The sequence below is a fragment of the Pelobates fuscus genome, chromosome 5 (genome assembly GCF_036172605.1).
Source record: "Pelobates fuscus isolate aPelFus1 chromosome 5, aPelFus1.pri, whole genome shotgun sequence".
In the NCBI taxonomy this organism is placed as follows: Eukaryota; Metazoa; Chordata; class Amphibia; order Anura; family Pelobatidae; genus Pelobates; species Pelobates fuscus.
The window spans coordinates 151,803,453-151,818,371 of NC_086321.1; the positions used below are offsets into that span (position 1 = coordinate 151,803,453).

The 14,919-nt window shown below is 43.4% G+C and overlaps 1 protein-coding gene across 3 annotated transcripts in view; it reads left to right on the forward strand.

Annotated features, from left to right (window-relative positions):
• The first annotated feature begins 378 nt into the window (after nucleotides 1–378).
• LOC134611010 (solute carrier family 2, facilitated glucose transporter member 11-like) overlaps nucleotides 379–14,919 on the forward strand; it is a 29,843-nt gene continuing 15,302 nt past the window's right edge. For 2 of the 3 annotated variants that reach the window (XM_063454492.1, XM_063454494.1), the window contains exons 1-6: nucleotides 379–493; nucleotides 5,422–5,514; nucleotides 5,759–5,919; nucleotides 6,318–6,442; nucleotides 7,091–7,220; nucleotides 13,354–13,502. In XM_063454492.1, coding sequence (XP_063310562.1) covers nucleotides 395–493; nucleotides 5,422–5,514; nucleotides 5,759–5,919; nucleotides 6,318–6,442; nucleotides 7,091–7,220; nucleotides 13,354–13,502 — 757 coding nt within the window. In that variant the 5' untranslated portion in view covers nucleotides 379–394. Of the gene's footprint in view, nucleotides 494–3,576; nucleotides 3,667–5,421; nucleotides 5,515–5,758; nucleotides 5,920–6,317; nucleotides 6,443–7,090; nucleotides 7,221–13,353; nucleotides 13,503–14,919 lie in introns of those variants that run through there. The other variant, XM_063454493.1, reaches the window with a different exon arrangement.

A 14,919-nucleotide genomic window follows, 5' to 3' on the forward strand; every position in this document is an offset into this window, starting at 1 on the left:
TATTGCAGATGGTGGAATCATCTAAATAGTTAGTAGTACACTATAGAGTTAAAAATAGTGTTTCTTTAACTTCCATCAGCAGGGTACTATCCATTGCATAACCGGTGTATAAGAGGATTAGTGTGTATTTTGCTGTGACCTCATGATCTGCTACAGCACAAGATATCCAGCTGTACCCAACGCTGAAATATCTATTCTCAAAATCTTGCAGCATGCATTTCTTTTGTGCCAACTTAATGTTTGTCTTATAAGATTATTTAAAAATAAAATAAAATAACATTTGCTTCTAAGATCAGATGTTATTATTTAAAGTTTAGTGGCACTTTAACATGCTCACATGAGAGCATAATCTGAATGTTATTTGACAGAGTAATGGATAACTCTGCATTCCTACATGTGTGAGTTTTCTAGTGTTCCCACTTGGCTGTCACAAAGCAAGAGACAACACCAGAATCCAGCTGCCGGCCAGAAAATGAGCCAAGAACCGAAAATGGTGAGAAATACAGTTTGCTACAAACTTGAATGGGCCCTGTTTGTCACAAACCACGTACATGTGTCAATGAATGTGATTTGAATTTTGGAGTTACCACTGTATTTTTATTAGGTGACATTCCATTACTAGTAGATGGAAGGTGGATGTGATGTGGGTTCAGGACATTTGCAAATATATATAGATATATATTTTTTTACATAACAGTATTATTAGGATGTGAGAGGATTCCTTCATGAGTGGGTATGATCAAAGCAATATGCATTAAATAAGACACACCACTCAGTGAGGAATGCACACTAAAGCATACCTTCAAACATTTGACATGGACAAAGAGGGACACTTTAATTTTAGGGGTGTGAGTGGGCATGTGGCCCGTGCAGAACATTTCTGAGAAATGTTATGTTAATTAACCAATATTGATTTATGCAACTAAATTATAATTTCGAGCAAGGACAATGTTTGATTTCTAAACATATTTATTTTAGTTAAAGACACATTTCTGTGGAGCTCTGTTATACACTCAGACACACTAACCGTATGGAGCAACTAGAAAAGAGGGACATTAAGAAAGAAAAGCAGGACGGTGGGATTTGAGACCAAAATAGGGACTGTCCCTCCTAAGCAGGAATACTTGGAATGTGTGGGGATGCCCTTAAGACTTTATATGACAAAGTGGCACATGTCTCACATTTATACTTTCCAGTGTTGGGAGGTATGTTATCCTGTTATCTTTTTGTTTTTGTCCCCTCTCTCTTTACACCTATTTGTCCACTAAACATTTTGATTATTTTATATTTATTAACATCTTCGAAGCAAGTTGACCTGCTATATACTCTTTTTCTGTATCTTACTTGCTTTGAAATGTCTGTTTCAGGCATGATTTTTATTTTTTGTATAGATGCCATTTCTTTTAATACTTGATGAGATTTCCCTACATTTATTCATGACAGGCTCACTTTTTAACATCTCTTTAAGCAATGTCCAGAGCTCAGAATTTCACTCAACAGCTAACAGTTGGCAAGTTAAAATTGAGACCCTGATAGTGGCTTGATTTCTCACATTGGCTCCACTCCCGGGCTTCTCTGCAGTCAGAAGTGTGAGCCAGAAGCTCCTGGGAGCTTCTATTAGCTTTCCTGAGCTAAGCCTCGCAGTTCAAGGCCAGCTCATCAGCATAAAGGGTTAGCTGATCACTCTCAGCCAGTGACCTCAGTCCTGCACTCCTGGGCTTAGCTCAGTGAAGAGAACTTCCATCTGTAGTGAAACAGGGAGCCCGGAGGACACCAGGTGAGAAATCAAATTGAAAGTAAACAGTTTGACTATCAAGAACAAGGGAGGCTCCAGGTACTCTGCACATCATGAGCAGGTTCGAACTGGCCAATGGATACACTGGGCAAATGCACGGTGGGTCGCGATAGCCTTGAGCTGAGGCCGACTGAGACTGGCCCCAAGTTTGTTGGCGCTTCTTGAGCGCCAGCCCAGAAAGGAGAATCCACGGCTGTCCAGAGGCCTAGAAGTTCTCCCTCCAATCACAGGGTCGACACGGTAATGGCCCTATCACCACTTCTGCACCATTTCCACATCACAGCCCCTATCCCCCATATTACTACCCTTATCACAGCTGTTATCCCCTATATCAGTGCCCATATCCCCCATCACAGCCATTATTCCCCCAGATAAAGATTGTCTACAGTTTTTATCCCCCACTACTGCCCCTTCACCCAAATCCTCCCATCACAGTCCCCTACTCCCCAATCCTCCCATTATAGCCTCTACACCCAAATACAGCCTCTACCCCCATACAGTTTCTATTCCCCCATACCCATTAGTCATAACTCCAGTACAATGCAGCTAATATCTCCCGTATACAAGGCTGCTTAAATAACCCCCAAACACTACAGCCCCTATCTCCACACACACTACGCTACAAACAGCCCCATTCACAGACACACAACCTTTCAAGTAGCCTCTTCCCACATGCAAATCCAGATACGCAGCTCCACAGACATAATCCCTACATGCAGCTACCTCTACACACACACACACACACACACCCCACCACACCACAGTGAAACTGGCAGGCGCAGGCTATAAATAATGGTCTTGGGAGATCCAGGAATTATAGTCTCAAAGAGTTGCCGTGATAACCAGAATCAACACTCTAATTTGAAGGAACTCAGGAGACATTTACTAATGGTCTGCATCCAACTGAGGTGCTAACCAGAGGCTGCCATGTTTATTACTTGGAAGAGATATAAACCAATTAACCTGGAATTTATATGCCTCATAAAATACTGTACACCTACAAAAATCATTTAGAATGTACCTTGTGATTAAAGTGAATAAACATTGGTTATATTGTTGGAACTAAATTGTATATTCTGCCATCATTACAGTTTTCGGTTTGTTTTGTTTTGTTTTTTTTTTGTTCTTTGAAATGCTTGTTTAAAAAAAAAACAAAAAAAAACACACAAAAAAACAACAACTATAGCAACGTGGGTAATCACGTTGTATAGCCAACCAGTCCACAAAGGTTTTTTTTTTCATGAATTCCTCCTTTTTACCCAAAAAATAGTTTACCATTATATGCTCCAACAATATATACCCTTCCCTCCTGCCTAGCCAAACAAATGCTCTCAGGTCTTTAAAACGTTGCTTTCTTTGTGCTGTGAAACAAAAAGTCACATATATCTTGACAAATGTTTCATTCCCACCTGGGTCTATCAAAAATAGGGCTTTTCGTATTGACAACAGCATATCTAGTGTTTGTTCTTGAAATTGTGTTTGTGGTAGACTGTGCCAGGCTGTGTGTGTGTGTGAATAGTGGGTCAGTAATATGCCGGTTTATTATTAGTACAGAAGTATTAGGTAGGCATGTGACACACTCCATAGAAGACAGGCTGTGATAGCAGGCACGGTGTGTGGGAGGGAGCTTAGCTGGCTGTGTGTGCCATGATGCAGACATTGTGCTTATAGTGCTGTGCATAGCTGCAGGGTATCTGCTCAGCAATCCGCAAGGCGACAGGGGCATCCAGCTGGGCTCAGACCGGGTATTGTAGCTCCCCACCCCCTTATTGTACACTCCCCCCCCCTTGTCCCACCCCAATACTGGGAACATGAGTGATACCGGCGAGGAGGAAGAGGAGCCCATTGCACATGGCGGAAGTCGCACTCAGGTGGGGGACATCATGAGCAATTGCCATCTATGGCTGCAGGGGAAGTGCCATGGGCCTCTGACATCACTGTCCTGGTGCTGGGGATAGAACATACATAGCCAGCGTGAATGGCATCTGTGTTTGAAACGTGGCTACTTACTGTGCCATGATCAGTGGCGAACTACAGGGGTCGCCGAGGTCGCCAATACGACCGGGCTCCCTGTGTTCTGGCGGTCATAGGAAAGATTATATAAAATATTGTACAGTGCAAGTTCTTATATTTGCAGATTGAGAAAACGGGCACATAAATGCAAATCGCTGTTTATATTCATTGGTGTCCGGTAACATATATGAAAAATGCTGGCAAAATATAAATGTTACGTCTTTTAAAGGGATAAAACAGTAAATGCTGTTACATGGTCAATTCAAGCAGGGTTATATGTCGCCTCCCCTCCCACCTAATTTTTGCAATCAGAAATTTTCAGTTCACTACAATTCAGGGATTTATTTATTCACTAAAATCTCAGCAAATGTTAAATACAAGCTATAGGGAAGGTGAACCAGCTATCTATGTCTAGTGAATAAATGTCTGTGTTTGTACCGAAGAAAGGTGAGTTTGATGTGATGGCATTTACAGACCTGGATGAAAAAATAGCCTTTTCTCTTAGTGCTTGAGGATCAGCAGTGAGAACAGGCATGTTTATTATTTTTAAGTAACAATTCTGCATTTAAAAAAAAAAAAAAAAAGAAGTGTACATTTTTGGGAGTGTGGAAGCTGGTGTGTGTCCATTATTTACAAATTGGTGTTTGATGTTTCTATTCAGTGTTTCTTGATGTTGTTTCTGGTGGCCCTAGACAGGGCCTGCACTACCATAAGGCGGCACAGACGCCAGTACCCAGGGCCAGTGGAAGGATTTTTGGCTGCGCAGGCGATGTACCTTTTTCCGCCTACCTCCAAAAAATGTATCTTCATCTATGTGTCTTATAACCCCACTTCTGAATTTCTTACCATCTTTAGTGTTTCACGTTCCCTCTTGAATGTCTTACCCCTTTTGCTCCTTTGTGTGTGTTACACCCCCTTTAGTTTATTCTATCCCTTCTTTTTAGTGCGTCTTACACCCCCTTGTGTATCTCTTACTTCCCCATTAGCCCCTTTCTGTGTCACTAAACCATAGTGTGGGGGATAGGGACTTAATTATTCATAAAGCGCCAACAAATTCTGTAGCGCTTTACAATAGGGCTTTAGTTTGGGTGGGGTGGGGGGCAGTATTGTGTGTGATAGGAGCTTTAGTGAGGCTTTAGAGTGAGCAAATGGGGGCAGTATTGTTGGAGGATTCTGACCTTATTGTGATGGGGACACGGGCCATATTTTGGGGTGGGGGAAATACTAAAGAGGATAAGAAATTCAAAAGATCGGTTATGAGACACACAGGCAGTGATACATTGGGTGGGGGGGCATGGCAAAATGCATTTTCGCCTATGTAGTCAAAAATCCTTGCACCGGCCCTAGTCATAGAGTGTCTAACAGACTTACTTGATGAGGTCAGTGTCAGGATACCTTGCTGTATTTTACTGGAAGTGCTCTGACTATCAGAACTGCTGCTCAGGACTCACACACAGTAGGTATGCTGTTTAGCCAATCAGAATATGGAACTGCAATTGCATGCCCTTTACAAAATTTCTTTAGTAAGTTCTAGGTAGTGAAGATTTTTTTTTTTTTTAAGTTATACAAATGCTCTAATTATATTAATGCTGCTTCTTGTATTCTGAATATAGGGCCGAGTTCTCCTCTTTACAATGTGTGCAGCAGGCATTGGCGGGACGTTCCAATATGGATATAATCTCACGATCATCAATGCACCCACCCTGGTGAGTAGCATGCCTATTTAAAGTATGGTAATCAAGTGAGTATAGTAGTTCTGTGTTGCAACACTCATTCTAACTGCTGATCTGAGTATATGGAAGGTCAGATTTCCTTTCCTCTTCCTACTTACTGTGTAGGTACAATATTATCTTTCATGCTATATATTAGGAATTACTTTATGAATTATACAGATATTCAAATGTCAGTCTTAACCATATAAAAACCTTCCTTTACCTCTTCCTACCTCAGCACATTCAGAGGTTCGTGAACCAGACATGGCTGGAGCGCAGTGGCTCAGTGCTTGATGCTTGGATTATAACCCTCATTTGGTCCGTTATAGTATCTGTGTACCCTCTTGGTGGATTCCTAGGGGCACTACTTGCAGGTCCAATGGCCATCAAGCTTGGAAGGTAATATGCTTGAGTTTCGTTCTCTACTTGTTAAAACATTCTTCCTTTTTATTGGCTCATTTTACTTTCCTGGTGCATTTAACACACATAAAATATCACTATCTAAACTATAAACAATGCCAGGCTTTCTAAACTTTCCAAATTCATGAATATCTGATGGATGGAACAACCTTAGAAGGGCAGGAAATTGTCACCTCGCTGGTTAGTGATTTGAGGTCAGTCCTAATGATATTAAAAATGGTTGTATGTTTCCCTTCTAACGATGTGCTGTTTTTGTAATACACACTGAATCATTGCAAGGATGTCTTCCTTTAAAAAAAAAAAAAAAAAATCCAACAGATAAAAGTACTCTGAGCTGTATTTATTTATTTATTTTTATGTTGCCTGTTAATTTAAAGGAAGAAGTCTCTGCTGTTCAATAATTTCTTCGTCATACTTTCTGCAATCTTTTGTGGGTTTAGCCGTTTTGCTAAATCCTTTGAGATGATCATATTGGGCAGGATATTAGCCGGTGTGAATTCAGGTAAGAATAGTGGATTTATATTCAGCAATAAAAGCAACTGTATAGGTCATAAATGCATATAATGTTCCCCCCTTACAGTTAACCCAGTGTCACCAAATGCTTCCCCCCTAAATCTATCTATCAAGGTTGATTAAGAGGGACTGGAGTGGAAGGGGTTAACAGTGGGTAATGATGTTGGCTGGCAGGGAAGGGGTTAACAGTTGGCAGTGGGGTTGGCTGACAGGGACTGGAGAAGAGTTTATTGCTTGCATTACAGGGAGGGAGGGAAAGGAGCACAAATGGGCTCTAACTGCAGTGCAGTCTGTGCTGTGAGCATTACATACACTACAGAAGACATGCCTCTGATTTAATTGGCTACATTTATTTCGGAGACTGGGATTTATAAACATGTGGAAATGTGAGATGGGGTGGCTAATGAGGCTGGGTTACATTGCTGAAAACAGCAAAACATTTTACAGCACTGCAGGAAATCTATACAGTATTAAAAGAAAATAAACTAACCACAGGTATTTGAGCGTATCAGCTTCAATTTAGGCTATACTTGTTTAGCTGCCTGGAGTGTCCCTTTAACCTCAATTTAAACAAAATACATGTTTTTCCTCCCAACATTGCCATCTTCAGTTTCTGACCCCAGCTCTTTCTCCCTAGGTGTCAGTATGAATGTGCAGCCTATGTACTTGGGAGAGAGTGCCCCTAAGAAACTGCGTGGTGCAGTAGCACTGTCTTCTGCAGTTTTTACTGCACTGGGGCTCGTCCTAGGGCAAGTGGTGGGAATCAGGTAAGTGAATGATAGGTATTCGATCAATTATATATACAGATAAGAAATGAAGATGTCAGACCTAAAGTCAAACAAACAATCTCAATAAGGAATAAGTCTAAAATAAAAAAACTAATCTTTGTTTATCAAGCCAAACTACAAATAAAATATAGTGGAAAACAAGACAAAATGTAACAAATATCCCACAGCCGAACCAATAAAAATAAATAATGTTTGTGAAAAAACTGATGGGTTAAGCCAATGGTTTATTGGAAATTATTACAGCTGTTATCGTTGTAACTAGCTGTAACATGTAACACATTTATTCCTGTGGGCATATTAAAGAAATACAGTATCCCAGAAAAATAACAAAGAGTAACAAAGTATATATTTTTTCCTATGAATGCATATAAAATGTGAATTGATATTGAGAAAATTAAAGGAATAGCATAGCGATAGAAATACAAACTTTGCAATCTATATTAAAAAAAAAGTTAAGTTTTACTTACCTTATTCCAGGACCGAGGTTCCATGAGTGCTACAGACCTCTCTGCCTCCTGCAATATATCGAAGGAGGCATGGCCTCCTCCCCTATATACCTATCCAATACTCCTCATAAAGGAGCAATGGGGACCTAATGCACAAGCACCATAAGTGCTGTGTGCACATTCAATCTTCCTATTGCAAAGCATTGAATCAAACATTTCGTATGGGGCTCCAGAGTCATGTGACCGAGTTTTACTTGGTCAGTGAAGCGGTAGCACCCCCAGTGGCTGTCAGTCCACTAGAGGGGGACTTAACCCTGCAATGCAAACTTTGCTGTTTTTTTAGAAAACTGCAATGCCAAAAGGGCAAGGACACTGCAAGCAGACCACTTCATTATGATAAAGTGGTCAAGGTAACTATAGTGGTCCTTTAATTGATTGTGACTAAGTACAAATCAATTAACTTTTGAAGGTACATATTTATTTATTTTCGTTATTATGTGAACTGTGTACTTGGACACAGTGGCGGATCCGGGGGGGGGGGCAACGGGGCAATTGCCCCCCCCCCCCCGAGATTCTCCCCCGCCGGCTAGTGCAGGGCTGGCATTGCCCAAGTGCCAGCCCTGCAATGTGCCTGCGGACCGGGGAGATCAGAGATCTCCCTCCCCGGTCCGCAGGCACTGTGCTGACAGCCGGCAGGGGAGGGAGAGAGGACCCGGGAGCTCAGCCAGCAGCTCCTCCGGGTCCTCCTCTCGCGAGATTTGTAGCGTTGCCGCGGTTACCACGGCAACGCTCCAAATCTCGCGAGAGTGAACTCTAGCCCTGGAGCGCGGGCTAGAGTTCACTCCTACCACTGAGACCACCAATGAATCCCACTGGGACCACCAGGGAAAGAAATATGTCCCCCCTCCTCCCAGTAAAGGTAAGAAGGGAGGGGGGACATAAAGTATATATTTATTGTAATTAAATTAAAAAAAAAAACACATATAAACCCCCCCCTATCCTTCTTATCATACTCACACATTGCCCCTGCCCCCCCATACACACACACATTGCCCCTGCCCCCCCATACACACACACATTGCCCCTGCCCCCCCATACACACACACATTGCCCCTGCCCCCCCCATACACACACACATTGCCCCTGCCCCCCCATACACACACACATTGCCCCTGCCCCCATACACACACACATTGCCCCTGCCCCCCATACACACACACTGCCCCCCATACACACACACACACATTGCCCCTGCCCCCCATACACACACACATATTGCCCCTGCCCCCCATACACACACACATTGCCCCTGCCCCCATACACACACACATTGCCCCTGCCCCCCATACACACACATTGCCCCTCCCCCCCATACACACACACACATTGCCCCTACCCCCATACACACACACATTGCCCCTGCCCCCCATGCACACACACTGCCCCCCATACACACACACACACACATTGCCACTGCCCCCCATACACACACACATTGCCCCTGCCCCCATACACACACACATTGCCCCTGCCCCCATACACACACACATTGCCCCTGCCCCCATACACACACACATTGCCCCTGCCCCCCATAAACACACACATTGCCCCTGCTCCCCATACACACACCCATTGCCCCTGCTCCCCATACACACACACATTGCCCCTGCCCCCCATACACACACACATTGCCCCTGCCCCCCATACACACACACATTGCCCCTGCCCCACATACACACACACACACACATTGCCCCTGCCCCACATACACACACACATTGCTCCTGCCCCCATAAACACACACATTGCCCCGGCCCCCCATAAACACACACATTGCCCCTGCCCCCCATACACACACACATTGCTCCTGCCCCCCATAAACACACACATTGCCCCTGCCCCCCATAAACACACACATTGCCCCTGCCCCCCATACACACACACATTGCCCCTGCCCCCATACACACACTGCCCCCAGATACATACTGACCCCACACACATACGCTGCCCCCACATACACACACACTGCCCCCCACACACATACATTGCCCCCACACACATACATTGCCCCCACACACACTGTAACTGTCACACACACATACTGACCCACACACACACTGCACCCCTCACACATTGCACCACTCACACATACCACTGCTCCTCTGCCCTACTACAGCCCCATTTCCCAGAGGACCTCGGGTAAGTTGTCAAACTGTTCTTAAACAGTTTGACTACTTACTCTGGGAGGGGGTCTCGGCACTATTGGCACAATAACCACTACACAGTGCTATATACATATATATTTATGCAGGGCTCGACAAATCCCAGATGCCAGGTCGCCATGGCGACTAAAATTTTTGCCTGGGATGTGCCAGCTCTCTAGTTAGTGTGGCCGCCGAGGGAGCTTTGACAGCGGCCGTCACAGGGAATATTGAGGCGCATGGAGGAGGCGGCCACCTGCGGGAGCATTGTGGGTGGCGCGCGAGGGAGCAGTGCTCTGCCTGCAGCTGCTCTCTGCTCCCTCGCGCTGTGTAATGATGTTGGGAGACGGAATATGGCGTGATTCCGGCCCCGACATCATTACAGAGCGCAAGGGAGCAGAAAGGAGCTACAGGCAGAGTACTGCTCACTCGCACACAGGAAGAGTGAACCCTAGGAAAGACCTTCTCAGCCAAAGGTAGGGAGGCTGAGTGGGTTTCAATTAAAACAAAAATGTGTGTGTGTGTAAGAGAGCCTGTCAGAGAGTGTGTGTGTGTGTGTGTGTGAGAGAGTGTGTGTGTGAGAGTGTCTGTCTGTATGTATGTGTGTGTGTATGTGCGCCTGTATGTGTGTGCAAGTCTATCAGAGTGTGTGCGTGTGTGCAAGCCTGTCACAATGTGAGTATGTGTGTGTGTGTGTGCAAGTCTGTTGTCAGCGTAAGAGTGTGTGTGAGCCTGTCAAGAGACTGTGTGTGTATGTGTGTGCGCGCACCTGTCAAGAGTGTGTGTCACGAGTTTGTGCGTGCAAGCCTGTTGTCAGCGTGAGTGTTTATGTGAGCCTGTTAGTGTGTGTTTGCACGTTTAGGTACCCCCTCCAATCGTTTTTACTCACCTTTTTTCCCCATTTTCTCACGCCATGCCAGTTTCCCCATGGCTGAGATTATCAATCTTTATGATCTCAGCTAAGCCAATGCTTTCCCTTAGGAAAGCATTGGGAGGATTTTGTGCATGCGCAGCAAATGTACCAATCCGCAACTCCTCATAGAGATGCATTACATTAATCAATCTCTACGAGGAACATTCAGCACCTCCATGCAGAGCTTGGAGATACTGAACGTGGGTGCTGCACATTATTATTATTATTTTATTATTTATATAGCGCCATCACATTCCGTAGCGCTGTACATTGGGTGGACTAACATGTAATTTTAACCAGACAATTGGACGTACAGGAACAGAGAGGTGGAGGGCCCTGCTCAATGAGCTTACATTCTAGAGGGAGTGGGGTATAGTGACACAAAGGGTAAACGTAGGTGTACGAAGTAGGATGTTAGAAAAGTATTCATTGAGGGGTTAGTAATTTTTGACAGTTGCAGGAGAGGAGTCATGGGGGATAAAAACCTACTTACAGTTTAACTGATATGCTTTCTTGAAGTGAGTTTTCAATGATTTTTTGAATGAGTGGAGACTGGGTGAAAGTCTTACGGAGAAGGGAAGGGCGTTCCGCAGAAGAGGTGCAGCCCTGGAGAAATCTTGGAGGCGAGCATCAGAGGTGGGAGTACGGGGACAGAGAATAGACGTAGGTCTTTGGCAGAGCGTAGGGGCCTCGACAGGACATACTTGTGTATTAGGGAGGATAGGTAGGTTGGAGCAGCATTATGTAGGGACTTGTATGCAAGCATCAGAATTTTAAATTGAGCCCTATATTTAACTGGAAACCAGTGCAGGGACTGACAGAGCGTGGAGGCGTGGGAGGTGCGAGCGGACAGGAAAATGAGCCTCGCCGCTGCATTCATTATAGATTGCAGCGGTGCAATCTTGGAACATGTAAGACCACTGAGAAGGGTATTATAGGGGCGAATGCGCGCTATGTTTTTGAGATTGAAGCGACAGGATTTGGTGATTGATTGGATATGAGTGGTGAAGGAAAGGTTGGAGACAAAAAGAATACCCAGGCAGCGAGCCTGTGAGGTAGAGGTGATGGTAGTGCCGTTGACTTGGAGGGAGACAGACACAGGAGTAGTAACACTTGAGGGAGGAATGACCAGAAGTTCTGTTTTGGACAGGTTGAGTTTAAGGAAGTGAGCAGCCATCCAGTTGGAGATCGAAGAGACGCGGTCAAAGGCATGAGTCAAGATAGGTGGAGAGAGATCGGGAGAGGACAGGTAGATTTGTGTGTCATCTGCATAGAAATGATATTGGAAGCCAAAGGAGCTGATGAGTTTCCCAAGGGAGGCAGTATAGATAGAGAACAGTAGAGGACCAAGGACAGAACCTTGGGGGACGCCGACAGAGAGTGGTTGGGGGGAAGAGACAGAGTCAGAGAAAGAAACACTGAAAGAGCGCTGGGAGAGGTAGGAGAAGCAGCAGGAGAGAGCAGTATTACGTAGACCAAAATTACGGAGAATGCAAAGAAGCTGTTGATGATCAACAGTGTCAAAGGCAGCAGATAGATCAAGGAGAATTTGGATAGAGTAATTGCCGAGAGATTTAGCAGCGATTAAATCGTTGGATACTTTGGTAACAGCCGTTACAACACATGGTGCAGCAGTGACCGTCTGAGGTGACTGTCGCTAGAGGTGTTACTAAGCAATGTCAATTCTGCCTTTTCTGCCTTTTACTAATGTCAATTCTGCCTTTTCACTGAAAATGCCTGCAGGGACAGGATATAGACACCAGAACAACTACATCAAACTGTAGTGGTTCTGGTGACTATAGTGTCACTTTAAGAATTGCAAATTGCATTTTCTCGTTGAAAATGACTGGCTCCTAACATGTTTAGCTGGCTCCTAGATTCCAAAAAATTTGTCAAGCCCTGTATTTATGTATATAGATATATATGTATATATATATTCGTTCTAAGTGTATTTTGATATATATATATATATATATATATAAATATTAAAATGTAGTTAGAACGAAATGGCACATATATATATATATATATCTTTTTTTAAATTATTCAGCATTTTTTTCATTTTTAACGTATTTATATATTTTTTTATTTTACATTCTATATATATATGTATATATATATATATATATATATATAAATATAATTATATTTAATTAATATTCTACATGTATTTTGATATTAATATACATATAATTATATATATTAATATTAAAATACACTTAGACAGTGTATGTGTATGTATGTGTAATTGTATATATATATATTACACTGTTTTTATTTCAGCTGTAGTTGTTCTGGTGACTATAGTGTCCCTTTAAATGATACTCTTACAAGAGGTTTTTTTTTTTTTACAGGTACTGAAATTAGAGGTTAAACTTGTATGCATTTCTACATACAATAATGTTTTAGTGTAATTTGGTTTAAGCAATTATTGCTATCCAGGTTTTTACACCCTTTTAATTTGTATCTGGTTTGATATATATGCTCAGACTATGGGGTCTCTCTTTGAAAAGCCAACACTCTGAGTCTTTGCTCTTTCCATCTTACTCCAGTGAGATCCTTGGCAGTGAGGAGACCTGGCCTCTGTTGCTGGCAAGTAATGCTGTTCCAGCCATCCTGCAGCTTGTGGCTCTTCCCTGGCTTCCTGAGAGCCCCCGATATTTGTTGATTGACTTAAAGGATAAAGAGTCATGCATCTCTGGTGAGAAACAAGCTGTTATTGTAAAATACATACCATGTACAACCATGATTTTAATGGCATATAATTGTTTGTAAGTAACCTTGCTGCGTGGCCTGTGCATTTCTTTGATAATTGTCCACTTATGTTCTAAAAACTGAAGCAATATGCATGCAATTTTTTGGTTTTAATACAGATAAATAATAAAAACAGAGAACACATGAAGAAGTTAAGAGTTGCAGGTATTTCTTTAGGAATTCTGCTTTTCATACACTGTGTGCAGAATTATTAGGCAAATGAGTATTTTGACCACATCATCCTCTTTATGCATGTTGTCTTACTCCAAGCTGTATAGGCTCGAACGCCTACTACCAATTAAGCATATTAGGTGATGTGCATCTCTGTAATGAGAAGGGGTGTGGTCTAATGACATCAACACCCTATATCAGGTGTGCATAATTATTAGGCAACTTTCTTTCCTTTGGCAAAATGGGTCAAAAGAAGGACTTGACAGGCTCAGAAAAGTCAAAAATAGTGAGATATCTTGCAGAGGGATGCAGCACTCTTAAAATTGCAAAGCTTCTGAAGCGTGATCATCGAACAATCAAGCGTTTCATTCAAAATAGTCAACAGGGTCGCAAGAAGCGTGTGGAGAAACCAAGGCGCAAAATAACTGCCCATGAACTGAGAAAAGTCAAGCGTGCAGCTGCCAAGATGCCACTTGCCACCAGTTTGGCCATATTTCAGAACTGCAACATCACTGGAGTGCCCAAAAGCACAAGGTGTGCAATACTCAGAGACATGGCCAAGGTAAGAAAGGCTGAAAGACGACCACCACTGAACAAGACACACAAGCTGAAACGTCAAGACTGGGCCAAGAAATATCTCAAGACTGATTTTTCTAAGGTTTTATGGACTGATGAAATGAGAGTGAGTCTTGATGGGCCAGATGGATGTATTGGTAAAGGGCAGAGAGCTCCAGTCCGACTCAGACGCCAGCAAGGTGGAGGTGGAGTACTGGTTTGGGCTGGTATCATCAAAGATGAGCTTGTGGGGCCTTTTCAGGTTGAGGATGGAGTCAAGCTCAACTCCCAGTCCTACTGCCAGTTTCTGGAAGACACCTTCTTCAAGCAGTGGTACAGGAAGAAGTCTGCATCCTTCAAGAAAAACATGATTTTCATGCAGGACAATGCTCCATCACACGCGTCCAAGTACTCCACAGCGTGGCTGGCAAGAAAGGGTATAAAAGAAGAAAATCTAATGACATGGCCTCCTTGTTCACCTGATCTGAACCCCATTGAGAACCTGTGGTCCATCATCAAATGTGAGATTTCCAAGGAGGGAAAACAGTACACCTCTCTGAACAGTGTCTGGGAGGCTGTGGTTGCTGCTGCACGCAATGTTGATGGTGAACAGATCAAAACACTGACAGAATCCATGG